Source organism: Condylura cristata, unplaced genomic scaffold, assembly GCF_000260355.1.
Source record: "Condylura cristata isolate star-nosed mole 26May11 unplaced genomic scaffold, ConCri1.0 scaffold00014, whole genome shotgun sequence".
Lineage (NCBI taxonomy): Eukaryota > Metazoa > Chordata > Mammalia > Eulipotyphla > Talpidae > Condylura > Condylura cristata.
In genome coordinates, this window is record NW_004567115.1 from 18657266 (window position 1) to 18685178 (window position 27913).

The window sequence follows — 27913 nt, forward strand, 5'->3', positions numbered from 1 at the left end:
GGGGGAACAAAAAAATAATAAAATAAATACATGGTAAGGGCAACTTTTGGCTGATATGAAAGTACAGTAGAACTAAGCTTTCTGAAAAATAACCAAGAATCCAACTAATCACACATATAAACCAGTTTATTAGATTGTCAGTGATACTTTGAGACAAATTCAAGTTATTTTATTTCACTTCATATAAACAGAGGAAGGAGGAAAGTTTTAAACTTCCAGCTTTGTTCAGCATGTGTGCAGTTAGCATCCACAAAAGCACCATTGGATATGGAAGAATTAGCACCACAGAATTTTTAGGACCTAACTGTTAACATGCATCACTGAAAAACTTGGAACATGAAAACTGAAATAGTACATGGTATGGTCTATTATAAACAATACAAGGCAATTTATGATTTGTTTTCATACAGTACAATCACCAATGAGAAACTTTTAAAGTACAATACAGGACAAAAAACACTCTGTACCCTGTTAACACTAAAGCCGTTACAGATTTAAAAACATGTTTCTTGTATGAGGCAGTGGGTTGAAATGATCCCTCCTCCTCAATTTTTAAATTCAGAGTTATAGAGTTACATGATCTCTTAAGAAAGTATTTTCAAATGTATGTCTCTCTACCTCAAAGCTGACAAGTGGTTTTTTTTGAGAACTGAAAGGCTTGATGAATTAAAAAAGAAACAAAACCTGACAAAGTCAATAAGTGCTCCAGTGCAGTGGAAGATATTCCACATTAGATCGGTTTGAAAATGATGCCAATGGTGTTGACAATGGTCTTCCCTTCGGTGGAGGAATGCCGAGTACAGAGGCCTCGCACTCACGATGAACTTCGGTTCATTTCTTTTCACCAAATGCCTTTATTCTGACGTATAACATAAGAGACTTAGTCCTTATTCCTCAACTGATTTTGGAGTGTCATAGGGCTGTTCCTTAGGCTGGATTTGACAACAGTGAAAAGAGTTGATATTCTCTCTGGATTTGGGGTAATTTGTGAGCTAAAGAAAAAATATTAATTTAAATTTAGCATAAATGAAATCTTAAATGGAATTTCACTATTTTCACAGTACAAACCCATAATGAATATTGTTGAAAACCTTTCTGTTAGAAAGCATGTAACAAACCCTCAATTTTAAGTTGTGTCTGGGCCAATTTTGGCATATTAGAAGATACTGTATAAGAAATGTGCAGTAAGAATAGATAAGATACAGGCATATTCATATCTCAATGCATTGATGCCAAGGAAAAAATATTTTTACTCACCAAGAGAAGAATATACCTTGAAGCATCTACGCAGACACATGAATCAATCATGTATCTGCCCAACTTCTAATTCTGGAATAGTGATAACAGGGTCATTTAGGAAAAAGTACTCAATTACAGTATGGCAGAAATGTTATGTTGTATATATTTAACAGCAAAACATTTTTTGAAAATAGAAGCAGTACTATTTGGTAATCTTACAATTCACCATTTCTATACTTGTAATACATGCATTTATTTGTTTTCCCAGTTTAAAAAAAATCTCACTAGGACCAACATCTTTCAGAACAACAATCTAACATTAAACAAAACCTTCTAAGGAAAATATTTAGCATCACAGAGATTTGAGAAAAGTCTGTTACTCAGCATCACAAAGTTCTCAATAGATCTACATTTACGATTGTTCATGCCATGACATTAACACACCTTTGGGTTAATAGGTAATTATTTCTTATTTTAAAAAGAAAACAAAGAAACAAACTAAAGAACTGACATGGACTCTCTCTAGTCTTTCCTTTGTAAGAGTAGACCACTGAAAAACTTGATTCCTTTGTGTGCCCTATCATGGTAACTGCATCTACGAAGCAGCATTTACAAGTAATAAAACATTTAAAACTAGTGATATAAAAATGGCCACAACATAGAAAGAATTAAAGGTAAAAAAAATTATATAAAAATGTTTTTTTTTCTTAAGTGAACTTTCCCTAAAAAAAAAGCAAAGCTTGTTTGTTTTGAAATAGTCTTCAGTTGAAGATTCTTGGGTAAAAGTTAGACTCCTTATAAACGTCAGAAAGATATAAGATTTAACCTAAAATATTTAACTTTTTCAAAAAAGTTATCCTTTGCTTTTTCTGATGAATCAAATCTGTTGTGGAAACCCACCACTAACTTTCTGAATAGCAAACAGCTATATATAGCATCACATTCACATCACTGATTTAAATTACATTATCAGTCGTGGCTGACTTGAGCACATAAGAAATGAAACTGATTTCTTAATGCTTTAGGGCTACATTAAAAAAGGTCAACTAAAATGAAATTGAGTTTGACTGGCTGACTTAACAGTTTTGTCTGTCCTTACATTTATTCAACATTTCAACACAAGGTAGTACCAACTGAAAATAAGAGTTGAAAATAAAAACTGTCTAGATATTGTGCAATAAAAATGCCTTCAATATTTACAACATTTTAAATGCAAATGATTGCAGACTCAGACTAACAATTTTGCAATTATCAGATACACTTTTTATTCTTGAATTTTATTTCTGTATTGTTCATTGGTTATATTATGTAACATAATTTTCTGTTAAGTTAAAATAGTTAAATTATTACGATATAAGAAACTTTAGAAAAACAGGTAGAGTAAGTTTATAAAAGGATAAATAATATTTTATGGAATTTTAGACAAATTCTATACAGACAAATAGTTAAAGGTAATAAAGTGCCTTCATTTCCAAGTAATTAAATTTTCACTAAAATATTTTAAGGCTTCATAGGAAACTTAACATGGTCAGAAGTTTGACAGTATAATGGGAGTATGCTAATAATTAGAATAGGTCTTATTTCATTTAATCTTTTAATCCATACTATTTTAAAATAATTGACTGTTAAAGTTTAAAATTATACAATTGAATTATAAATCTGAATTTATTTTGTGAGGAGAGGGGAATAATGATAATTGCCGCAGATGACTCACACATGCCTTATGGACAATCTAGTTCATTTCAAAATATGTATCAGCCAATGCCCCTCAAAAAATTCAACTGAATACTTAATCTCATTTCATTCATTCATATATTCTGTTGTCTCCACATTTAAAGTGATAATGTAGCCTTAAATGAAAAAAGACAGATAAATCTAAGATAAATTTTTCAAATGCAGGCACAATGAATATTTTTATTGCAAAAGCTAATGCATATTGGTATCAACACCTAATGTTAAAGCATTTATATTTATTTTCATCTTGTTTCCACTACCTCAGGGTATATCACGGTAACACACTGGATTCTAATAGAAATTATGTAACAGCCGTAATCATACAGAATTCTATTTCTTCTTGTAATTGCTTTTTGGAGACTATGAAGCGTGTTTTAAGCATAGCTATATCATTAGTTATCGTGTCAGCTCCAGATTTTAAGATAACTTATTACTATATGTATATTAACGATTCAATTGGTTATAATCCACAAAAACTAATTAAGCTGTTTAATATTCTTTTTCAGGAATTTAGTTAATTTTATCAGAAAAATACAAAAGTTAGTTACAGATTAATGGTCATGATGTCTAAAATGCTTCACTAATTTCCAATGGATTTTTTAAATTGTTGTTTAAGAATTTTTGAGGTTAGGATGAAGGAGGAAAGTTAAACCTCATTGAAAGGATGTTTTAAATTAAATATTCAACATAATTAGGAAAATAGGAACTATCAGCAGGGAAAAAGTGCAAGTCTTAAAATTAAGTTTGGTTTTGAATCTAATTTCTCCAGTCAGAGAAATTCGTGGGAATTAAGAAAATTAAAATGGTATAAGCCTTTATAATTGCACATTTCATTACCAAAGTGCTACAAGTTAAGTCTTTTTAAAAATGCACACAAGGCTACTTTACTAAATCGGAGTATATGTAAAATTTATGTTATCTTAATAGGGTAGTGCAATTTCACAAACTCAGCACACATATAAACAGGAAGATGACTTACAACTGTCTAAAAACAGTAAAGTGTGCTTTAAAAAGTAACTGTTGAGAACCTTTGTCAAATCCAAATACAGTGAAAGTATTCCTGTAAATTCTGAAAATATCATGAGTTCTTATTTAAGCAAATTTAGTAATACCTTTCCATGCAATGCAACAGCATAATCATATGTAACATTGGTTTCATAATCCTATTTTTTCTTGCCTACATATTATAGACGTAATAACCAGGTTTTGAAAATGGTACTAAACACTGAACCTTAAGGGCTCATTTCTGGTAATCATAGCAAAAAGTATTTGCTACATTGATTATTAATTTTTATGCTTATGTATCTTTAAGTAGAAATATTTAATGGAAATGATTAGAGATAACACAAAAAAGCCAAAAGGGCATTAGGAACCAAAGCACCAAAATATGAAACAAATAAAATAGTAAACAACTGTGTAGAAATTCTCCCAATTATTTCCTCTGGTAAATCAAGAAAAAAAATTAAAAAGTAAGATCTCTTTACCAAGTAATTCCTATGTTAATATATACTTTAAAAATAAGTAACATACACACAAATTGTTTCAGTGTGAAATTATAGTGTTTTACTAGAAGAAAACAGGAATAGAAGATCAGGATTCTCAATGATGAGTCACTTGTTTTCTGTTATGCAATAGGCTAAACACTGTGGTTAGTTCCTCATTTAATTAGGGTGAAAATGCTAAAAGTGCTAATGCTAAAATTAGGATTAATTCATAGACATGGAACATTACATGACTTTTAAAAAGGACCCCATCCTTTTCCTACAATTTGAGAATTTTGAGCATAAGAATTACTATAAAAGCATATGAAAGAGATGCCCAATTCTGTAAATTCTTTATCTTCCGAGGATGTAGATTGGGATAAAATTGGTATATTCTCTGAGAGAATTACCAATTTTTAAAATGAAGTAAATCACACTTCTCCAAATCTAACTTACTGATAGGTTAAGAGGATATCCTAGTTGCATCCTATGTAACTAATGCATCCCAACAATCCTCCTATTAGTTTCTCAGTATGAGAATATAATTCCTTACGGCTAAGTCTTGGATAGGGAAGTATCTGAACATACTAGAGAAGTAGTTCAAATAAAAACACTGAAATGAGGAAGAAAAGCTTCAGATATGTGAATATGCCACGTGTGATATTGTAAATATATTTAGCTCATATAATACCCAAATAAGAATCCACAATTTTTCTCTTGCAGAGATTTTTCTTAACTTTGTAAAGGCAAGGCAACTGTATTTCCCCAATTTTATCTTTCCTGGTATCAGTCCTACACAAATACTGAACATATCTAGAATTGTTCCTATTGCATAAATTAATCTTGTTTTCTAGTATTCATTTCTTTTGTATTTCATTTCCCAAATACTCCACAATTAGTTGTAATGCTTATTTTCATTGTATCCATAGGAGGAAAACAAAGTTGATAAATCGCTTGTACAGTAATGGAGGAATAAAGGACTTTAAAATGTTGTCCTAATTGATTCCTCCTCTGATTAGATGGGAATCTATAAAGAATTAGATAATATTTAAGTATTTGTTATGCAAAAAGGATAGTTAAACTAAAAGGTTTGCTGTTAGGAACTCTTGAGCAACTGTGATTATGAAAATTTTCTTTAAATATCCATTACTACTTCTTTTGCAACAAGACCATGTGAAGTCTTTAATTCTAAAAAAAAAAAAGCTTGCCTAATTATGCCAGCATAATGACTGTTATAATCCTTTGTATTATCAGCAAAATTTATAGTGAGGTGTTTGTTCCTACTCCCCTTAGTTTACACGAATGTGTTCCCTAAAGAGTTAAGTCTTACCAATTAAATATCATTCATAGCCTCATTTCCCATCTCAGAGGAAAATGAAATAATTTCTTGCAAAAATTATGATTTTAAATCACATTGATGGGAAAAATGGTCAACATTAAGCTTGAATCTCTGAATTGCTGTTCATGTTAATAAAAACAGCACTATTAATTATATTTTGACTGAGAGGAAACAAAAACATTAGTGATTTTGAAACTAGGAAGAAAAAAATCTATTTTTTTTGCTAGCCAAACCATAAATACTGGAAAGATGATTTATTATCAGCTTTACTTTCTGTTAAGGTGGGACTTTACAAAATCTTTCAAGCAGAGTATACTCATTGGGAAATCAGGCTTTACCCTTTTAACATTAAATTGATATCATTATTCAATCTCAAATGGGAGCAAGGGCCATATTCTCATCCACATGGCAACTAACATTATTGGCAGTTAATTAAAATTAATTATTACAAGTAAAATGATGAACTGCTTAAAGAATTCATGCAGACTGCTTGAAAGCAGTTAATCACCTTTGTAGTTGAAAATATATCCTTGAGTCTTAGTGTGATAACACTATAAATAACATTCTCTTGGTAATTCAAATGTAACTGTCCTTTCATGAGAAAAATGACTTATGCCAAACTCTACACTAAAGTAGGTCATGTTAAAGGAAAGTTCCATTTTAGTATTTTTTGGAATCAACAGAATGAAATACGAATTCAGTAAAGTAATTTAGGAACCACAGTGGGAAAGTAAATATGAGCTGGAAAAAGTAGACATATTTAGCAGTAGGCAGAATGGCATAGAAATAAAAAAAAAAGTGGATGGGAGGTATTTAGAGAATGAGAATAACCTGAAACTTTATTAATATTCTCAATAATCTGGCTAAATGTCCCATTTTGTTTCACTGACTTTTTCTACAAAGCTGATATAAGCACAGATAATAGTACTGTATCACTATTGTTTCCTTTGTAGGAACACTGAAAATGACACAGTAATGTTCCATAAAGTTGGAAAGTGCCAGCTGTGTATGCTGTTTGTATATGAGTTGGTTTTTTAGTATTTCGTGTTTCTGCAGCTGCATTTTAATTCTCAAACATAGAGATTGTAAGGATGCGGAAAGACTAATCCTTCACTTAGTTTTGTCAAAATTCAGATTCTGTTCTGGTTAAGAATAGAAATCCCTTAAAAGAGATAAAAACAGTAAAAATTCACCCGATAGATCTATTGGTACACAACTTACTAACTCCTTAAAATTATTGCTGCTCCCTAGAATCTCAATAAATCCTTGCTGAATATGATGAAACTTAGGTAAGTTCAACTAGGACTTTCATGAAAACAAATATGTAATCTTGATGCTGCTTTTGTCGTATCTGTTTCTCTCCTTACCTGAATTATTGTTCATATAGACTCTGAGTCAAAGCAGAATTATAATGAGAAGGAAAGAGTAACAGTTCTATAGTCATTGCAACTGCTGAAGTACAATTTCCCAGTTATCTATTTTTAGTAGACTATTTGAGTCTTCCAAAAGAATACCTGTTGCCCTTGCACCTCTGGCCTGTACCCCAGTTTTGTATACATAAATACAGTTTTTAAAAAAGTATCAGGAACTGTCTGATTAACTCAACGACATGGATGATGTGAAACTGTAAGAAGCTAACTACCAAAAATAACACCTTTATAAGAAATTCTAGAATAAATAAAATGATAGAAATCAGATCAGTGGTTTTTTGGAAGTCAGAATGGGGATAGGAGTGTGTTTACTGAGAAGGGGTACATGAAAACTTGTGGAGTGGGATGTTTTATGTCTTGATATTTGTCAAAACATTGTATGGTATATAAGACTTGAACCTTAACACAAAATGTTAAAAAAAATCACTAATATTGGAAGCCTGAAAAAAAATCACTAAACACAAAATTCTTATATTCTGATACATCAGACATCAGGTAACATTTTTTCTTTTTTTCACTTCAAAAGTTCTTCTTTTTGGGCCCTCTCTGGTGGCACAATGGGTTAAAGCGCAGCACTATGAAGCTATCAGTAGCCACTGTAGCACAAGTTCAACCCCCAGCCAGCGAGGTGGCCCACAAGGTGTGGCAGACCTCTCCTGCCCCGCCTGCTGCTCCCCTCAGCAGTGTGTTTCGGTGATCTGCCTGTTCTGTTTCTCACTGTTTCTGGTGGATCCTCTCACCCCCCCACACTCTGGCCTGTGCCCCACTTCTTGTGTACATAAATAAATCCTTAAAAACACACACACACACACACAAATCTTCTTCCTTAATATTATCCCATAGAGAACAACATATCTTAGAATGGGGTTCAGGGCTAGTATTCTATAGGAGACCTCAATTTTACATCAGAGCACTGAACCAAAAATAGGTTTTTATTTAATGGAGAAAGATGTAGACACTCTTTTAAAATGGGCCATGCTAACTGCATCATTTCTAAGAAAGGAGATAAAATATTTTAAAATTTAAAAAGAAGTACCCAATTTTTTTTATATTTAAAAAGTAACAGAAAATATTTCCAAATCAGATTTATCATTGTGAAAACACTCATTTCCAAAGCCAAATTAAAAGCTTTGGCTTAAATGCAACTTAAAAGATGATCATGGAAATATGATCTTTACTAATTTTTTGGTTTTACAAAGATGAGTGAACACAGGTGAAGAAGTAGTACACCCACTAGTATTGAAAAGAGACAGATGAACTTCAAGTACTTAGGTGGGAAGAAGAAAAGCTTTTACCTATGTTGCTAACCATTTTGAAAGTTAGTGGTTGGGTCCCAATATGTAATGATTACCTCACCACATCAAATCTTAGGGGGCCATACATTTATCAGCTTTAAAGAGGTTATGTTCAGGGAAAAAAGTCTCCAATAAGTTCTCAAAAGAAATCTCCAGTTATCTTAACAGGAATAATTTTATTATACCACCTGAGAATTCTCAAAATAAGTAAGTTAAAAAAAAAGTAAAACAAATAAATTATGAAAAAATTCTATTTATTCTGCAAAGACAATCATCCTGAGTAGAATGTACCTACCAGTGATGCCAACTACACATGGACAAAAAGAAAATTGTAGCTGAAAGCCAAAGTTATTATTTTTTTTTTGTAATTCCAATTCAAACCCACCAAAAATCTTAGGCTGTCCCAAACTCAACATCAAACAAAGTATTTGAAGTATGTAAATTTACTATCTCATCAACCTGAGATTAGAGAAAAAAACAATGAAAACAGCAATTTCCTTAGCATAATGCCCAGTCTATTGGAAGAATCCAAACATCATTTTTTGAATAAGTGAATGAATGTGCTCACTTCCCTTAAATTGCCACTTCTGAGCTCATACTGTGGTTTCAAACATTCAATGTGATTGAAAAGGCAAAGCACAGGCAAAGTTAATCAGTAAGAGAAAAAAAGCAATGAAACCCCGAAGGCATGCATCCTTGCGTTCGCTGCTTATTGCTATTGTTGATATAAAAGTTGTGTAATATAAATTAACATAGTTGTAAAACAATAATGAATTGACACAAAATAATCTTAAGGTTTAAGTATACAATTTTTCCTTAAAAATTCAATTTGTGACACTAGAATTTTGCTTCACTAGAGGGGGTAAAACTAAAGAAATGCATAGAGTGAAAAGTTATGTGATGTTTCACATAAACACTTCTGAGACAGTGAGTGGTTCATAAATAAAGAAACCAAAATACCAAGTATTAAAATATAGGGAAAAATGACTCAAGATTACATATATCAGATTATATTACATGAGGGCCTGAATTATAATGGCCCCTTGACCACACTGGAAAAAAGGCTAAAGGACATAGCAACTATCCAAAAGCTACTTATGCAGTTGCAATGACGCACAAGCATAATCCTGTAATAATATTTTCAAGTGTGATACAAAAGGTGAGAAAACTCAAACAAATATTCTGAATGAATCACATATACTATTGCCTACTGATTGTGAAGTAAACTGGTTAAGTAGATAACTGAGGTGTGGAGGGGTCACTTAACAAGTCTTGGTTCAAGCTCTGAAACGACAATGATTTTGGAAAAGTCACACGACGTGTCTAATATTTTTTTGATCTATTATCAAGTGAGGATGTTACATCACTGAAGACTACAGACAAAACCCAAAAAATCAAATCAGATTTAGAAATGACAATTTCTTGTTGTCAAGTCACTTTGGATACCTACACCAGTGCAAGAGAATATGTGAACGTAATTCCTCTAGTGCGGGGGGTAAGTGGTCTCCAAATAATGCAAACTGCTTAGTGAATATCTTTCAAAAACAAAACAAAGTAGTTCTGATTTCCTCCAGCAAGTAAAACTATGCCCTGCTATTTTTCCAGTCTGTGGTTAGCTTATTCATTTTCTTAATATCTTTTGATGAGCAGGAAATTTTAATTTTGATGAAATCTTACTGCCTTTTTTTCTTTTATAGTTAGTGCTTTTTATTTGCCCAAGAAATCTCACCTACACATTTGTGGGCTTTTATATTTCATTGAAAACAACTTCAAGTGACAACCAGTCCATTTCCTTGCCAATGTTAGGAATTCCTGTTGTAAAAGAAGCCTCTTCCAATTTTGCATAATTTTGTCAACTTTCTGGGGATACATCCAAATTTAAATTGGTTGGGGACAATTAATGTTATTGATATGAAATGCTTATAACAGAATTTTCTTTAAGAGAATTCTGATTGACTGTAGGAATCTTACTGTTTTTTATTGATAAATTCCCTGTATCTGAGATGACTCCATATAAAGTGAATCTTAATTATAAACAATGCAATTCTTACAATAATTCTATGAAGTTTGTCCCGAATCACACAATATGTGGCAGAACTTGTACTTGAACCCAAGACTGGCTGATCCCATTGTATCAGGCCACTGACACTGTCTGATAACTGTGCACATCTAAGCACTGAAAAAATACACTGAAAAATTTCAAGTTTTAACCCACCATCCTGCCCATGCTACTGAAATTGAGTATTTCTATTATGTGTTTTGTTTCCTGCTTCAATCAATACAATACAGTGAACAAGATTAAATTTTGTGTGTATGTGAGTGAAAATAATGAAGGCTCTAGACTTTTCATTGTCAACTGTTGTCATATAGTGGTATCTGTTACCACGTGGTATAAATGAAGGTACGATAAAAATTTGGAACATCTTTTTCAGGTTTTTGAAAAAGACTGCCACCAAATGATGTGGTTCTTCATTTCGTGTTCAGAGTATTAGGAAACTTCAATGGTTGATTTTTAATTATTAACTGAACTAAGTGTGCAAATGAAGTGGTTTTATCTCTTAAATTTGCTAAATAACATTTTTGAAGGTTACTCTGCAATGCAGGTGCCACTAAAAGACCAGTAACAGAACAGATGTGTATTTTAGTCACGAAGATCAAGTTCTGGAAATTCAGACAGTGAGACTATGGAATAGGGAAGGTCAAAGACTCAAGTGTTAGAGGTAGAGGCTGAACCCAAGTAAGTGATCTAGGAACAGACATGAGCACCAATATAATGACTTGATATACCTTCTGCCAAAACCAGTAACATATGTGTGTAAATTGAGCCTAAAGACTGACAAAGACAGAAAAATACCTAAAATGCATCTCAAAAAATTAATTTTAGCTACTAAATACATGTATCTAATTTTACCAAATTTTGATTTCAAATTTATCTTTAAGGTTTTACATTGTTATTATAAAAGCACTGGGCTCTTTATACACTGTAGTATTTTATTCAGTAGTCAAATTACAACAAATCATTTAACCTGTCTAGCCTGTTTTCTTCATCTGTTAAGTGAGGTTAGTAATACTGAACTAATTAAAATTGGTATTTTCACTGAGATGAAATGAGATACAATGTGTGAAAGAACTCTGAAAAATAGTTCAAAGTAAATGTCAAGTATTATATATAACTTTAAACTCCTTTTTTAATATTTAATTATAAAATATCCCAGAATTAGTAGCCAGTTAGGAAAAAAAACTTTCAAGACAAGTGAATATATATTTTTTTAGCCAGTAACACAATGAATATATTATAGGCTCTTTATTGCAAACTATCTGTAGTGAAAATTATTACAACTCCCGATTTACTAACACTCAGATTGGGACCTAGCTTATTTCATCGGCTAAGACATTCATAGCAGAGAACACTGATTTTTAAAATCCAGACTTAAATCCATGAAAGGAGTTTGAGAATATATTGTATATAGAATGAAAATAAAATAAAAGTGAGCATGAGGCCCTCTGCAACCTAGGGTTAAGGAAGTTATCACCACTTGAACATAAAAGGCATAGATGAAATGTAATTATTTTCATTCCAGGACTTCAAAAGAGATTTGTAATGGGGAAGACAGAATAATTATTTAAATTGTTGCAGTTTTCTAAATTTTATCTATGAAATATATTTTCAGCACTCTAACAGAATACACATAATTAATCACATTTAAGTGATATTGTTAAACAGTAGTCTAACATACTGTGATAGCTTCAAGCACACATTTCACTCACATGTAGCACATTAGTTCACATGTGGCAGATAATCAGATAAACATTTGAATGAGTAAAATGCCAATTTGATTAAGTCCTCAAAGCTGCTCTGAATCAAAAAACTTGGCCGTGACACATTTTAAGTGAATGCCAGTAGAGTATTTTTCTTTTATAAAGGATGTATTCCTAGTCTTTAGCATAGGCCAGAGAGCAGCTACTCAACATCCATTCAGTGAACAGGGAAGAATATTTTTGAAGTCAAATTCATGATGGGTAAGGAAAAAAATATCTTTGAAATAAAAATGACACAGTATTTCACATTAGGTTTTAAAAAGATTACTTTCACTACCATGTGTCATCATTTTGATTTGTCTGTCAAGTGATCCTGAAGCAACAAGATAGATCTTAAAGGCAAAATCAGAATAGTAACAGTAGTGATGAAGTGAAGAGAGACTATTTAAGAAATCAGCAGTATTAGGTGTAAAGGGGAATACAAAAGGGAAGAAACAGTCTCTGGCTTTAGACTTAAATTCAAGTTAAGGAGACAGAATTTTTATATGGGAAAATAAGTTTAAGAATTTGAATATCTTTAGTCAAGTTTTAGGCTTTATCTAAGGAAAATCTTTTTGAACTGAAAGAACTGTCTATTTACGCTTTTGTACAGGGCCAAAAACTTAAGTCTTACCAAGATTTCTATTTCTAAAAGAGGTTATATTCTAAAAAACAGGGGAGGAGGGTGTTTGAAAAGTCATTTGAGACTTAGAGGATCAACTTAGAAGAAGCATAAGGCAAACTACCTTTGTACTTGATTTAGGCTGGGAAGACTCAGGATATTTTGGAATTATGGGAGTGGGGGTTATGTCAAATAATTTGCAACCAACTGATTTTATGTCACATAGTTTGAATTTGAGCTCAGGAAGTGGGGGAGAAACTAGCATTCCCAGTGATCATTGTTCAAAAGGCTAGACAATATAGCACAACATCTTAAATGCTTGCCTCTCTGTATTTCGCCTCTCTGTATTCCAAAGTGAGCTCTAGACATTACTTGTTAATAGCATTATAAAAACAAAACTTCTTCAGCCTTTAGTGCTGTGACTAAATAGTACTAAAACTTAAGCAACTCCAACTAGACAGATGCAGAAAAAAAGGTGGTAATTCTAGCATTATGAAAAAGAATACCCTCCAAACCATTGGTAATAATAGGAGGAGCAAGACAAAAATGCCAAATTTCTGAACCCTGTCCTATACCAGCCAAATCAGAATCTCAGGGGTTGGTTGAAGCTGGATTTTAAAATATACTATATACATTAATGCTCGAGAATTACTGGGCTAAATAATAAAGGAGAAACTGCTGTCATTTTAATCGAGGTCAGAACAGATTAGATATAGAGTATTTAATGGTGAAGGGTATCCTTGATGATATCATCATGGCCATGCTTTTTTGAGTTCCTTAGAGAAAACTAGTATAAAGGGGTCTACTGGATTAAAACAATCTCTTAAAGACTGGAAGAGACACATATCTAGATGAGTCAAATGGTAGCCTGAGCTGTTAAGAGTCAACTCTCTTGCTAAGCTGAGATTTTTAGAGTTGCAATGAAAACTGTTAAAACGTTAAAGCTGGTATGAAAAAACACAAATACAGTCATCCCTGGTGGTGTATTGGATTAGGGCACAATACTGCAAGCTAGCCTCAGCCGTGACCCTGGAGCAGACTTCTCCTGTCTTGCCCACTGCTGCCCACTGCTGCCCTCAGCAGTGTACTTCGTCGATGCCTGTTCTGCTCCCCACTCTGTCTCTGGTGAAGACTATCACTGCCCCTGCAACTGTGGTCTGTACTCCAGTTCTGTATGCATAAAATTTTTTTTCAAAAAGATTTTATTTATTTGTGCATACAGAACTGGGGTACAGGCCAGAGGCTCAGGGGCGGTGAGAGGCTTCACCAGAGACAGAGTGGGGAACAGAACAGGCAGATCGACAAAGTACACTGCTGAGGGCAGCAGTGGGCGGGTCAGGAGAGGTCTGCCTACCATGTGGTCACCTCCAGGGCTGGCGGGAATGGAACTCATGCAGAAGCTTTAGATTCTCAATGCTGTGCTTTAACCCGCTGCACCACCAGGGAGGGCCTGCATAAATAAATTTTTGTAAAAAAATAAAATAAAGGCAACTAATCGGCACAAAAGCCATTCTTTCCATCCTTCTAGATACTGACTTCAAATCCTCAACAAAGCACTTTAGGGCAGTCAATCATGGAAACAAATTAGATGAAATCAATTTATCATTACTTCTCCAGGGGCATGGAACTTGGGTTCTTTAAAATCATACACATGCACACACGAATACCGTCTTTATAATTTCACACACACGTAGTATTATTTAGAGGGAAAATTTTTACGTAACTTATGGACTTTGGTGTAATATATTTCAACTTACTCAGATCTCTCTTGTAAAGGGATTATTGGCCACTTTTAAGTTTAGAAATGGTAAAGTATGGTTAAGAAATCACAGATGAATGGAAGCAGTGTTGAGAAAAAGTGGACTTGGTAGGTAAGAACTGAGTTTCATATTATTGAATAGATCCTAGGATTTAGATATACTGCCACAGATACTTTACGAGGCATAGGAACTATCCAGGAGATAACCACACATATTTGCAGCAATAATCAAGTTAACTGGAGGTTTGTTCTCTCATACAGTACATGTAAGGTAAAAGTAGCAAACTATGTTTTTTCTTCCCATTTACAATTATACTATATTGCTATGCAAAATTTCCCCCCCTCTTAACAGTTAAAATAGTAATGCAGAGAAATGTGGAATGAAAATTGTATTTCATTGCTGATCAACTTTTAAATATAATAATTTGATTTTTCAACTTAACCTAGAGCCACATAGACTTTTCCAAATAATTCAAAGTATGTAATGTTAAAAAGCAATATAAATACTAAATTTATGCCTCCATGAATAAAAGATTGAACGTGAAAATTTTGTGGAAATTATAAAAGGTGGATTTAATTTGCAGATTTCATGAAACTATCTTAAGGAATCAATTACTCATGAAAAAGCTCATGAACATCTGAAAACTAATTCTTACACTGTTTTCAAATAAAAGAAGAAAATATTTTTCTAAGTATACTTTCAGAATACTAGAAAAATTACAATCTTATTTCATTATCCTACCTGATTTAACAAAAGATCTCAACACAAAAGTTCCAAGTATGTCTTTAAATTGGAAAGAATTGAGGGAATAATCCAATTTTTCCCAATTTATTAATTCCCTTTATGCATCTTACATTAAGTTCATGTCTAGTTTTTGTCTTAAATTGTCTTAAATAAGTCCAGTAATATGGGAATAACAATACTAATCCTTGGTTGTCCTCATGTTGAGCTGAAATCTACTAAAAATCTACTCTTCTGTTTAGTCAATTCAAGGTATAATTCTAATACTTAAGTCACACTGCCTATAATAATTCTTTTCAGTTTATGGCTATCTCCGAGTCAGTAATTATTTTTCATAAATACGAATTCACTGTTTTTGAGCATCAGTCATTGAAAGGTAGGTAGTAACTGGAAAGAGAAATTAATGAACTTGCAGAACTCCCAAATTTTTACAATTTAATTTGTATTTCTGATGGAACAACAGCTACTAGGAAGTTATGTATGGTTGTATTTATTAATCATACAGACATATATAAAATGTTTTTATTAATTTTGGTAATTATATTATCTGTATTACAGAATCCCCACAGGCTGCCAAACATGAATTATTTAAGAATATAAATATTCATATATGCTCTATCAACAGGTCCAATTGTTAATTTAGAAAAAGTACCAGAAAGACACAGTACCAGAAAGATATTTTGTTCTTTGATTCTACATATCCTACATAGGGCAAAAGATGATAAATTATATACTTTTAAGTTAGTATATTTCTTGTCACTTACCTATCATAAAGAAAAATCAGCATTTTAAGCTACAGACTTTATTTTCTATATACAGTTTAATTTAGTAATAGTGAAACATTTGAGTTACATGTCACAAAAAGTAAAAGCCCAGAGGTTAAACTAATTCCAGGGTTACTTCAAGTAATAATATGAACTATTCACTAATAATATTAACTATTAATTCTTGAACATATCAACTATTCACTTTCCTTGATTAAGATTTATACACTAGTTATTTAATAAAAACTTAAGAACTTAGCTTTTCCTGTAATGCTTCATAACTGTTAATTGCTATCAGAATTAGGTTGAGAGCTGTCAAAAAATTGGAGATCAGGAAAGTTGTTAAATGTAATGAAGGATAAAAGAGAAAAAATGTTTTTACCTAAGCTCTAGAAAATATTTAAAAATGTTAAGATTTATTAACATCTCATGGCAGAACGAATAGCATTATCTTCTACCAAGATGCTACAGTAGTTCGACAGTTTCTTCCCTTCACTATTTTTTTTTTTGTAGTTAAAGTAAGATCACATCAGTCTATACTGTGGTTCTCAAAGTATGGTCCCCAGATCCCAGCACATTTTCACCAAGAAATATGACAGAAATGCAAATTTTTGGTCCTTTCTTCAACACTCTACCCACTCTTGAAAAACTGGAGGTGGGGGCTTCCAGTTTGTGGTTTAAAAAAACACTTGTTGATGATTCTTTTTTTTTTTTCGATGATTCTTAATCACAAAGTTTGAAAACCACTGGCATAGAGTAATGGAGAAAATGTGTATCACAAATAGGGCAGTCACCTCAGTTTACCTACTGGAGTGATGGAAAAGAAGAGGGGGCAATTTGGTAATTAAATATGAAAATGGACCACTGTAGGAAGCGTAAGGTGATAGAAAATGTCCCGCAAAATCAACAATGCTTGGATATAGATCAGTTATTTCCAAACCAATTAAACTAATTGTGTTACATCATGAAAAATGAAATTGTAGATCCACAGCAAATAGTAATCTGTTCTTTTTCTGCCCTTAAGGGTAGAATTGGGATAATCCATCTCAATCATTGAACCCTTTTAAAAGATGATATTTGAAGTAGTTGACAGGGATTAGAGGCACATCTATGAATTTAATTATTACCATCATAGTTGAGCCAACTGGATGAACCTTCACATAAATGTTTCCTGGTGGGACTACTCCATATAAAATAGTATATACTTGAGGTATGTAATGCCCTAGTACAGGGTAAGTATTCAGTTAATAATAGCTTTTAATACTAACACAGCTTGATTGGCTCTTTTTACTACCATCTTCTCTTTAAAAATGGTCATTTTATTAAAGCATAAATTCATTTCTGAAATTACCTGTAAATCATGACAATTATAACTTCTAAAGATCCATTTTGTAATGAAAAGTAGGAGTAACTTATCTTTCAGCTCACATCATCCCAAATGAAATGTTTTCTATTCATAACTTTGGTAAGAATGTTGTGATTATTTGAGGGAAGCAGTTGACCTTAGAATCTTCAGATCTAGCTCACAGAACAACTTCTAAATTTTCAAAGAGCAGCATTAGCCTTCACTGTGTTTAAACTGTCACTTGAACAAATAAACAGGACAGAGTAGGGCCAAGGTGGTAGTGAGACAAATGTCCTTATCTACTTCCATCAGAGAAGCAGAAAAAGGGAAAATTAAGAGGAATGAAATTTTAGAATTGTTTTTACACCTGACTATAGTCAGCTATATTATTTTCTGAGTATTTACTAAACAGTAGTAGATAAAATTCCATAATAATTAACTAAACTGAACTGTCAAAATATTATGTCCTATTGAAATTCTAGACTCACTGGTATGAATCATACTGCTAGGCTGAAGAAACTAGAAATAAAACAGCAGTTTCTGAAGCAAATGATAAGGAATGCCTTGAATTTAGATGTCTTATGCATATTTTTAGACCTAAATTATTATCTTTTCATTGTGTTGTATTTTACTGGGTAGTTTCAGCACTTAGGTATAATCTTTTGGTAAAGCTGCTTGGAAAGTTTAAAATAGGAAGCAGGAGAAACTTTCTATTTAAAATGGCAAGGGCAAAGTATCACCAAACTAATTCTTTTATATCACTTTTATAGTTCAAATACCAAAGAAGTGATCGAGAACTTAAAATGCTACTTGCTATTTTGAGGAGAGTAAAAAATTTCCTCAACAGCCAACTGAATTTGTTAAAGAGATCAACCATATTGCCACTGTGAACCACTAAGGCAAAGACTGTTTTATTATATTGAATATTCTGCAATGGAGTTTTATTGTACAGATATTTTTTGCAGTCAATATTTTGTATTTGTATTTTAACATGTGCATATGCACTTCAAAATACACTGTCTTTAATAAATAGGCTCCAAAAAGCAGCCTAGGGAGAAAGTTGTGACTTTCTTAATCCTTTCCATTAGCAGTAGTGGCCTCAATAAAAGTCTCCAGAACAAAAATCTTGAGTGCTGCCTCCATGGCCCTCTAATCACCAATCATTGGAATTCCTCAAGACTAAAACAAACATTATAATTTTTTATCTCTGCATACCACAGTTCAGCTTCAATTCTAATTTCCTTTGTTAACTGTCATTATTTGAAATGCAGGATATTTCAACAGGAGCAAGGAAATCGGGTCAAACTACTTCTCAGGAACCACTGCAATGAGAGTTGCAGTGGTATTATTTAAGAATGTAACTTTAGTGTTCTTTCAGGAACAATTTTATTTCAGGGAGTTAATTTTAAAATTATTTTACAACGCAGAACTTAAGAAATGACTACAAGATGTTTAGAAATTGGTGCTACTTCCCCAAAATGAGGCCTATATTGTTCAAAAATTTTTTTCTTAAAAATTAAAGCATAGGAGAGTTATGTAGTTGGTATGCATCAATTTGGTCTTCAAAAGGACTAGGAGTGAAATTTCATCTCAGATGACTACAGGTACATAGAAGCTATAAAACTGACACTTCTGCATGTTCTTTTGGGCGTCACCCAGGTTGCTACATATAGCTATTTTTATCAATCTCTTAGGCCATCCAATTCTGGTATTCTCCAACTATTTTCTTTCACACTCCTTTGATATGGAAATTTGAAGTAAGTGGGAATCTTCTCTTTTATCATAATTTCGTTCATTTTTCATGTAAGGCAGGCATCCAACAGAAGTTAAATGATTTGCTCAGGGTCAGGTTTTACATCGGCAGACTCAGATCTTATTTTTTTTCTCAAATGCTCTTTTAAAGCTTAAATAAATACGGATTTAGTTTTGAAAATGACAATTTTCTCATTTGCATCAAATTGATTTCAGGAAACTGTCACTATATTTCTCTTTTCTTTTATATCTGCTACATCTACACATCCTCATCAATTCTACAACAAATAATAAATAAAATCCTAAAGGGTATTACCCACAGAACCATTTTCTCTAAGAAAATAAAAGTAAATAGCTGAACATAAGAATCTCAGACGTGATAGTTTTTAATCACATAAAATAAAGCAGATATATCATTATTTTCATAAAGAGAAAAACCAAGAAAAGCTTACACTCTTAACCCCAATCTTATACTTTGAACAACTCCAAGTTTTAAATATTATGGAATTATCATTCCTTTTCTTTCTCCCTATTATTTTGTGGGAATAAGGAAAACTTTGAATAGAAATACTAAGTACAAGAGTAAAATGAGAAGACAGACAACTCCTATTTAATCTTAGAAATAAATGAGTAACATTAAAAAGAAACTAAATTCCACTTTCTTCATATTTATATCACAAACTATCTTCACCGTAATAGCACGAATTCATTGTTAATTTTTATTTACTCTTGGATGCCACTCGCCTCAACAAGAATTCTCAAGTTCCACAAGGGATATTTGAAAGAAGGCATAGAAAATATAATTTACTAGAAAGAAACAAATGAAACTCACTGATGAAAAATGGGAAATTAATTTTATTTTAGCCTAAAATTAAGCAAAAATCATTTCCTAAGGTTGAATTTATCTTCTTTTTGACCTTTCTTCCTTAAGTAAGAAACAATATTGTAAACCATCCTAAGAGTGAACAGAAAATACCTGGAAATCTTTACCAATGTTATAAATGCTACAAAGGATAATGAGTTATTCATCATTACAAAAAACCAATTGCCTTATAAATACATTTTTATGAGGATACTATCTTCCAACAATACCTCTCTTAATTATGGAGATGTTAAAGTTCAAAACAATGTTTTACTCTGTTGAGACTTTTAACATTTTTGAAAAACTTAAATAATTCATTAAAAAAATTCTCAACCCACATATCCTTTAAGATATTTTTACTTTGGTTGTCCTTCAGAGTTCAAGTATGGGGCATTCATTTTTCAGTTAATGGCATATTTTTTAGTGTTTATTAGAAAAGTGATCTTAAATGTACTCTTGATGTGCATGAAAAGAGGATTATGATTTTAAGCAGCTCTGTTTACATTTTCAGTAATAGTTAAGTATGCTAATTTCATTACATTTGCTATTATATTTGCTTTTTTATATTCTTTCAGGAGATAATGGAGATATTTCAGTTGTAGTTGTAACCTTGTATCTCAAAGTTTTTAACTGAGACCTAAATCATCATAGTACCTTTTGGTCTCAAGGATATCTTACAGATTCTGGATCCTTCCATGGGGCATCATGCTTTAAACAAGACTAATGTTAGAGTGTTATCTTCTATCTAGTCTTTTAAGTTTCTAAATGAATTATTGATAAATAACATTAGACTTTTTTCATCATAAAGATAAAAGCTCATGTCAATAAGTCAGAAGATTTCAATAGTCATTACCTTTTACTATTGTCCCAGTATTCATATGCGCTTATAATTGCAAGGTATTTGGATAAAAATAACAGGTGTATAATTAGTAAAAACTGAGTAAAAGAGATAATTTGTAGATACGGGTTTTTTAGAGTACATAATTAATCTAAAATAACATTTGGTTAAATAACATACTGTTACTCCTGAATTTTATTATGTCAGGACAAAGAACACTTTTCTTGAGGGGAGCAAAGCGGACAGTTAGAAGAAGGCAAGATGGTTAAGATAAGGAAAGGAACTATTTCAATATTTGAAAATTAATATGTATACATTTTAATTTTAACCAATGGGGTTCATTCAAAATTCCCTTGATAGTCCACTGGTATAAGAATATAGTTTAAATTAAATTCTATGTTAACTAGATCAAGTATAATATCTAAGTAAAAAGGAAATTAACAGAAATGACAGACAAAAAACTGATACTATTAGGTATGAGATCCTGCGTATGTTTTCATTTTGCATGTTTGAAAAGAATTTATGTGTGTACATGCAGAATAACTCTAGGACATACAAGAAACTGGAAACTGATACTTTGCACTGTCTACTCAACAGTAGCTTTTAAATTTTGTACTGCATGTTTTCCCTATTCAACAACATTAAGAACCCACTATGCCAATAAACTTAAATTATTTAAAAATTCATGTCAAATTAACAAGAGTATTTTTACTAAACAAGAAAATATACTAACAATATACTAACACTTTCCCCCCTAAAATCAACCTAGATAAGTCTTGCATTTATGACAGAGTAACTGTAATCTAGGTATCTGACATTAAATTGGGAAAAATATACTTTCCCTGTACCTCACTGCTATAGCGGTGTGGACCATGGATTGTCTCAACAGCATGCTAAAGTCTTTGTACTTTTCCTATGATGGGTCAGTCATTAGCCACCTTTACTTTCTGAAATTCAATAAATCTTTAGGGAAACTTCAGGAAGATTTCAAGAATCCCATGTGACAATGATAAATATTACATTTGCGTTATTTTGTTGGATAGGATCCATTTTAACCTCTCTTTGTGGTATACTTCAGCTTTTATCTTGCCGAAGATGGTTGGTGTTTGGTAAAGACAGATTTCAAACTAAAGCCCTTTCATAAATCTTGGAATAGGAGTTTGTAAAGAGTTTCAATGAAAGTCACTTGGAAATGAGCAGCAAAAAAAATCTCACACTCAGAAAAAATTATTTTCAGGAAATTGCTTAAAATTCAAATTATGTCCTTTTCACTTATTAAAAATAAACCCAAAACAAAAGCTAAAGGAATGATAATACATACATCAGTTTTCAAAGATAGCTGCTTATTAAAAAATAAATGTCTGAGGGTGTATTTCAATTTCTCCTCTTCAAATTGTGCAGCTTAGATAAATGTTTATTTTACTGAAAATATTTTCAAAATTACAATATAAATACATGATTATATTAAGATAGGATGACTACATATAATGTATCTTATCCATAGATATAAAATGAATGCAGTAAATATAGCATACTATTAATGAATTATTAGTACACAGTGTTTCTTAGTAAAGAACATACAACCTACTATTAAGCAACGATTACTAGTTTTCAAATGTACATCTTAGGAAATTTTAGGATGGAAGGATATACTAACTCCCCTCCCCCTGTACCATTTTTGGTTGGTGAAACCCAGCTTTTCTGCAAATTTGAAATATCATATTGATTTCAGCAACTGTTCTTATGTTCTTTGCATTTTTTAATCTGAAATGCAAATTTTTTTTCATTATTCTAGCTTTTTCTTAACGATGTCATATCAATGAACCATACATTTAATTCTAATACAGTATCATGTACTGTCTTTTCATTTGCTAAACAAACATCAACAATTTGAAACACAATCATTAAAAAACTTTTGGCTGCAAAAATTCCCAAAATTAACTTTCAGGGCAATATGGCAATTTCAACTAGATCTAGTCTCAGTTGTAATACTAACCTGGGCTAGATTAAGGTAAACTGATTCTAGTCCTTAAGGATATGAATGTGAACTCTAGTTTTGTTAAATATACTGGAATTTGCTTCAAAAGCATCTTCTACCTTTCTCCATTACATTGATTTAATGGAAACTGTGTTACTACAGTAGTTCCAACATAAACATGCATGCAAGATATTACCCTACAGGGCCTAACTACGTAATTACTAAAACACATCCCACCTGTCAAGTGGCATAAATGTACATCTTCTATATACAAAAGGTAAAGTGCATTATTAAATTAGTGAACTGACAGATTGTCTGCCTGGACCATATAGCTTTCAAATAGACAAATGTGAAATTCCCCCATTAGAACCAATTATTCCAAGAGGTTCCAACTAGCTTTTCCACCCTGTCATTTATTTTTTGGCCATGCTCTTTAGTGCAAATAAGCTTGTGTTTGACTCAAGTTTAAGGGACATGGCAGTTTGGGGCTTTAACAAGGAAAATTATAAAATGTGGCAGAACTTTAATACTTTTATAATACATTGCATCTTTTGCATATAAGCAACAGATTAATGCTGCTTTTCAATTGCTAGGAGCATACTGCCAACTATTAAGAGGAACCCGTTTCCAAATTTCATACTATTAGCTTATATTATTACAGTTTTGAGTCTGTACCACATTATGCTTGAATTATTATGTGCAAACATCATCAGTATTTTAGAATTATACAGTGAACTAGCAGTATTTTGGTTACTAACTACAATAATCATGTTTTTAACTTCTAACAACCAGATGCCTTAAGACTTTATGGTCTTCAAGGCTATTATTTTGAATACCATGTACACTTGCAACTCCATTTATATTACAAGTAACAATAAATAAAATGTATATTGCACAGATAAGAATAATAGCTTATTTTATAAGATACATGGCAATACATGTTCTAATACCAGAGTTCTGAACTGGATCTTACTTGACTATGGCTAGTGAATGAAAATTTTAAGCATCAAAAAAAAATCATAGCATCATTTCACTTTTCAATGCATACATGAAATGTGAAAAAATGAAACAAAGGAACTCGTAGAAGGTATAATGACTATAAAGTATTCAATTGCCAGTATATATTCATCTACCCAATCTGCAGCTCTGAGATGGTAAAAACTTTGAAGTATATATACAAGGTAGGGAAGCTGGCTGCTTAACTTAATTCTTTACTTAAATAATGCAAATCAAACTACTAGTATTTATATACAATGAATTAGATATTTGTCTTTGAGTCTGACATAGCATTGTGTGTATGTATATACATATAACACATACACACATATGTATATATAGACACACATACTAAAATATTATCAGACTAAAAACCAAACAGAAATCATTCAGACTTAATGGATATAAATATTTCAGAAGGGAAAGTTTTAAGAGCAATTGTATAGTTGTAGCAATAGTGATAGGAACACTCAGATGCTGAAATATTCACAGCTCCAGTTTGCCAAAATCTGACAGGTTGATTATTATTAATAGGCACTATGATGGGCAGCAATAGCAATCAGTAGTACAATAATTCAAGTGCACACCATTCCTCTATATACCAAAACTACTTTTTATCAAGCCTAAATAGTTATTTTACAGTTAGGACTGCATAAAGATTCTTGCTACTTTTAGAGTTTCTACACCCACCATGTGCTATTAATTCTAGTACTAACATTATCTTCTAACCTTCAGTTGTTCCACAGTGATCTAGATGGCCCACACTTATAATAAACAAATGGATTCCTTTACACTACTTGAGGAAACTTGAAATGCAATCTGTAAACCAACAGCAGCATACAAGTCTAGGTTATAGATCACTTGCTTTTAAGCAACATCAACTGGTGAATTTACTTTTCTTATACCTTATTATAGTCTTCTTAGTGATCTTACTCAAATGTATGTGGGGACAAACCTCTGAAGGAAAAAAATGTTAAATAATTTTGACTTACAGCATATAAAAGAAGAGCTACATTCTGATCTCAACCCATGCAGCCAACTCTCATTACTGAGAGCTATATTTAGGGGTTGAAATCAGTGCCTGGCTCTTAGTTATGATTATATGGACATATTATGTGGGAGGTGAATGAAATCAAGATAAAACACAATTTCATTCACAATAAAATATAGCTCAACCGATAAAATTTCAGTCACTTAATATAGGTTGGTTGGTACATATAAACTATATCCACTTGTTTAAAAAACTGCTTAGATTTTGAAAAATTGGTGTGGCACTTCCTGGAAAGAAATTTTAATACAAGTAAATGGGTAAGTCTTATGTAAAGTAAACATTTTTAAGTTTCACAAAGAGCACCTTGGAAAATGCCTGAATTTTCCTTTAAATATGTCTATAACTAATCTTCCAATCTTTTTCCCAGGCTTAAATTTACATTCTGAATAATTTTTAGAAAAAAAAGTTTTTTTTTTCTTTCTGGAATTAAAGCAATGTAAAAGTCAGCTTTATAAATCAGCTTTATATTGGAAGATTTTACACTGCTTTAAGGGTAGCAATTGCAAAAGTGCTACTGAAATATATTATTACAGATGTATTTTTATATCAGTTAACTGGTGCACCAACCCCTCTGAAATAGTGTTAAAGAAGCATAAAATATAACACCTTGAATCCATGATATATTTTAGGAAAAAAATCTCTCACAATCTTCAAATTAGCATCGAAAGCTAAAACACCAAGATTTCCATAGCAAAGCCACAGGATGAAGCCTCCCACTTAACAGTGACATAAAAGTACAATTCTTGAAATTTCAGAAAGTCAAGAAAAATGTATAGTATGATAAACAGAATTAATGATAAGTTTGTAGCTACCATAGAATTAAACTCTCCCATGGCTTTGATATGGCAACTATAAACTGTAGGGTTACCACAAAATTTGAAATTATAGAATACTACAGTAACTGTAAAATTTTATTCTCTAAGAGGACTGTTTAATATTTAGTTATCCAATTAATATATTTCCACTTGCACTTTGATAAATAAATGTTTATAATATACTTGAGCTCAATTTCTGTTTCTGTGGTAACTGTCCTACAGGCAAGCTTAGAGCTTTTAATGAAGCAGGAATGGAGTACTTTTTTTCTGGAACTTGTTAAACACTTCCATATTAAGTATAGGTATCTTTTTTTCAAGATTTTGTTTTAGTGCAAAGTAAATCTTAGTTATGGTTTTTAGAAGGTCAGAATGTCACTTTTTGTGCTGATTTGCATACTTCAATAGTCTGGAGCAGTTGAAGCAGCTAAACTATTTAGCTTTGGGAAGGATGGAATTCCCATAAGAATTATAATGTCATATGTATAACATAACATGAAAATCAGACTCCTTGAAGTATAAACTACTAGCGGTATTACTAATAACAAAGGGCCAAAAAAAGGAAAAACTTCAAATGATTGTGGATCAGTACTTTTAGCCAATTTATGATTTAAAATTTTGCCTGAAGGAGTTCAATTTCACTCTAGTCGAGGCATTCTTGTTCTTCACCACTGGCCCTTCTGCCATCCATTCTCTTTTCTTTATGGCTGTTGCAAATTTTCCTCATCTCCTCTTCATACTTGATAAAATTTTCCCCAAACCTTGTCCAAGCTTTGAATGGAACAGTAATAGTATTACGGTAAGGTGGTCTCACCTCACTTACCTTCAGGAAAATTCCATATTTATTAGAGCCCACATCAAAGTAGAACCTTTTATTGTCCACTCTGAAAGAAGTCCCCTCTGGGAGTTCAACTGGGTCATCGTCTCCAACTCTTCGTTCTTCTATGTCTCCTTCGCCATAGTCTTCAATAAGCTGAACCAAGGCATCACGAAACTCAATCATTCCTTGTGCTGGGAGTACAATAGTCTGTTCTTGGCCCAAACTGTGGCCAAAATAACCTATCATACCAGTTCCCCGCATCATGGTTTGTCTAATTCTTAGGAAGCGACCCCGCTGATTTTCCTTTAGATCTAAATAATATTTCCTATTGTCCCTCTCTATGTAGTCCGTTTTGAGGACACTATGAGGATGCTCTTCAGACCCCACGGAGACTGGTGGGGAAGGTGCTGAGTGTTTCTGTCTCCTCCTGGAGCCTTGCTCTTTGCTGTGGCCATGCTCTTGCCGGTGGCCTTTGAGGCCCAAGTGGGCGTAGTGCTCGATGAAGTCCCCTAGACAGTCCTTCAGTTCTGCTGCCACAGACAGGGAGAGGGTCAGTTTACTCTTTCTGATATTGTCCTGCCGGCCTCTCCCTATCCAGACTTCGGCTATCTTTAGGAACCGGCCCCGGGAGCTTTGTTTCACGTCTAGGTAAAACCTCTTTTTCTGGATGTCCACTCTTTTAGAGGCCAGCTCTTGGATTTCGGCTGCGCCCCCGGCCTGATTAGGGGTGGCTGAAGCCGCGTAGTGGGGGTAGTGTGAGTGCTGGGCCTGGGGATAGAGTCTACTCTTGCTTAGGCCAGAGCCCCCTACATTCTTGCCTCCGCGGCCGCGGCCACCGCCGCCTCCCCTTCGCCTGGCTCTTTCCATCTTCAGCTGCAAGTGACAAACAGACACATGGAGTGGGGTGGGGGAGGGGTGTTGAGAACAATCGCAGACGCCCCTAGGCCTGCGCTGCCCCCACCTCCGCCCAGGACCCCCACACCCGGCTGCTCTCGCAGGGCACGGGCAGCCGCAGCGTTGGGCTCTCGTTTCTGCCAGGTCGGCGGCGGCGGCGGCGGCGGCGGCGGGCGGCATCGCGGCACCCGCAACACGCACACAGCATCCCTCCGCCGCCCCTGGCCTCCCGCTCCCGCTCGCTGCCCTGCCGCCAGCCTCGGGCTCGTAGCCTCGGGGTCCCCAACCAGCAGACACTCACATCAGCACTGCCATCACCGCCGCCGCCGCCGCCGCCGCCGCCGATGCCCTTCACGACCACC

The 27913-nt window shown here is 33.1% G+C and overlaps 1 protein-coding gene across 2 annotated transcripts; it reads right to left on the minus strand.

Moving 5' to 3' along the window:
* Positions 1–105: 105 nt before the first annotated feature.
* Positions 106–27886, minus strand: PURG (purine-rich element binding protein G). 2 transcript variants are annotated; one of them, XM_004682219.2, is made up of 3 exons: positions 27853–27886; positions 26661–27530; positions 106–992 (listed from the first exon to the last, which is right to left on the minus strand). In XM_004682219.2, the coding sequence occupies exons 2-3, from the start codon at positions 27522–27524 to the stop codon at positions 888–890; spliced, it is 969 nt and encodes a 322-aa protein (XP_004682276.1). In that variant the 5' UTR covers positions 27525–27530; positions 27853–27886; the 3' UTR covers positions 106–887. The 2 variants fall into 2 exon arrangements, with proteins under 2 accessions (XP_004682276.1, XP_012580397.1); XM_012724943.1 differs by lacking the exon at positions 106–992 and having other exon boundaries at positions 24342–27530.
* Positions 27887–27913: the final 27 nt, after the last annotated feature.

Bases quoted from the DNA above. Each gene is read 5' to 3' on its own strand.
- PURG (XM_012724943.1), bottom strand. From the start codon at position 27,524: ATGGAAAGAGCCAGGCGAAGGGGAGGCGGCGGTGGCCGCGGCCGCGGA.